The sequence below is a fragment of the Cynoglossus semilaevis genome, chromosome 10 (genome assembly GCF_000523025.1).
Source record: "Cynoglossus semilaevis isolate Cse_v1.0 chromosome 10, Cse_v1.0, whole genome shotgun sequence".
In the NCBI taxonomy this organism is placed as follows: Eukaryota; Metazoa; Chordata; class Actinopteri; order Pleuronectiformes; family Cynoglossidae; genus Cynoglossus; species Cynoglossus semilaevis.
Window position 1 is genome coordinate 254347 of NC_024316.1, and position 1658 is coordinate 256004.

Sequence of the window (1658 nt, forward strand, 5' to 3'; positions counted from 1 at the left end):
ATCCATCCATCCATCCATCCATCCATCCATCCATCCATCCATCCATCCATCCATCCATCCATCCATCCATCCATCCATCCATCCATCCATCCATCCATCCATCCATCCATCCATCCATCCATCCATCCATCCATCCATCCATCCATCCATCCATCCATCCATCCATCCATCCATCCATCCATCCATCCATCCATCCATCCATCCATCCATCCATCCATCCATCCATCCATCCATCCATCCATCCATCCATCCATCCATCCATCCATCCATCCATCCATCCATCCATCCATCCATCCATCCATCCATCCATCCATCCATCCATCCATCCATCCATCCATCCATCCATCCATCCATCCATCCATCCTTCCATCCAGGTTCTGGAGACACCTGGCGTTGATGAAGTCTTACACGTAATTCACTACAAAGTCTGCTGTATCTGATTGGGCTTTGACCCATGCGACTATTCTGTTGCAGATGTGGGGACCAATGCTGTAATCAAAGACAGACAGAAGAAAGACAATCACAATCTGAGTGAGTTCTATACTCAATGTGTGTGTGCAAGTGTGTGTATGTTTGGGGGGGAGGAGGGTTGGTTCCAAGGCTCTAACGTCTCATTTTGCTGCTGTTAACTGTTTCAGTCGAGAGGAGGCGAAGATTCAACATCAATGACCGCATCAAAGAGCTCGGAGCACTGGTTCCTAAATCTGCCGAGCTGTCAGTGCACACACACATCACTACTCACACAACTATTATTTACTGCTTGTTACTATGCAATTATTATTCCAGTTAAAAGCAGTTATCAGAATCTCATTTTCAGTTGGTGTTTTTTTTTTTTTTTTTTGGAAACTAATTTGAAACATGAACTCAAGATAAACGTGCTCTAATATTGTTCCATCAGTGAGACACGGTGGAACAAAGGAACCATCCTGAAAGCATCAGTCGACTACATCCGAAAACTGCAGAAGGATCAGCAGCGAGTTCGGGAACTGGAGGAGCGACAGAGGAGGCTGGAGAATGCCAATCGTTCACTGATACTGCACTTACAGGTCAGACAGTTCGTTGTATAGCAAAGTGAACGGATCGTAAAAGTTACCAAATGGGATTGTTGGACAGTTAGGTGGCACTTCTTACTTACCTTGGTCCTTGTGTCCCGGTCTTAAAACTGGTCTGATCTATGTTTTTCAGGAGCTGGAGCGCAAAGCACGTCTCCACGGCCTCTCCTCCTCTTCCTGCACCTCCCCCTCCCCCTGCTCCTCTTCCTCTTCTCTGCTCTCCCCTTCCTTCCCTTATGAGTTGTCTTCCTCCCTCTCTCCTTGCTCTTTCCCCTCACTGGTCACTCCTTCTCTGGAGCTGGACTCTCTGAGCTTCGCCGACCTGGACGAGCAACAGGGGGCAGCATCGTCCTCTTCCAGACTTTTCAGCCCGGAACTGCTGCATGTCTCCAATATGTCAGAGCTGACAGAGCTGCTGGTGGGGGAGGAGGAGGAAATGGGAAGGGGTGCAGGAAAAGCCCTGAATGCTGACCCACTGCTGTCGTGTGGAGCATCAAGAAGTAGTAGCAGTTGCAGCATGGACCAGGACCTCTGATGATGATAACGACGACATGAAATAGACATGGAGGTGATCTTTTAGAGAATGGTTCGGGGCAGGACTCTGAT

General features: G+C 48.3%; 1 protein-coding gene across 1 annotated transcript in view; it reads left to right on the top strand.

The window, feature by feature from the left end:
* Positions 1-1652, top strand: part of tfe3a (transcription factor binding to IGHM enhancer 3a) — a 13025-nt gene extending 11373 nt beyond the window's left edge. Inside the window, exons 8-11 of the mRNA XM_008317879.3 lie at positions 475-531; positions 639-714; positions 899-1046; positions 1186-1652. Coding sequence (XP_008316101.1) covers positions 475-531; positions 639-714; positions 899-1046; positions 1186-1587 — 683 coding nt within the window. The 3' untranslated portion in view covers positions 1588-1652. The remainder of the gene's footprint in view (positions 1-474; positions 532-638; positions 715-898; positions 1047-1185) is intronic.
* The last annotated feature ends 6 nt before the right edge of the window (positions 1653-1658 follow it).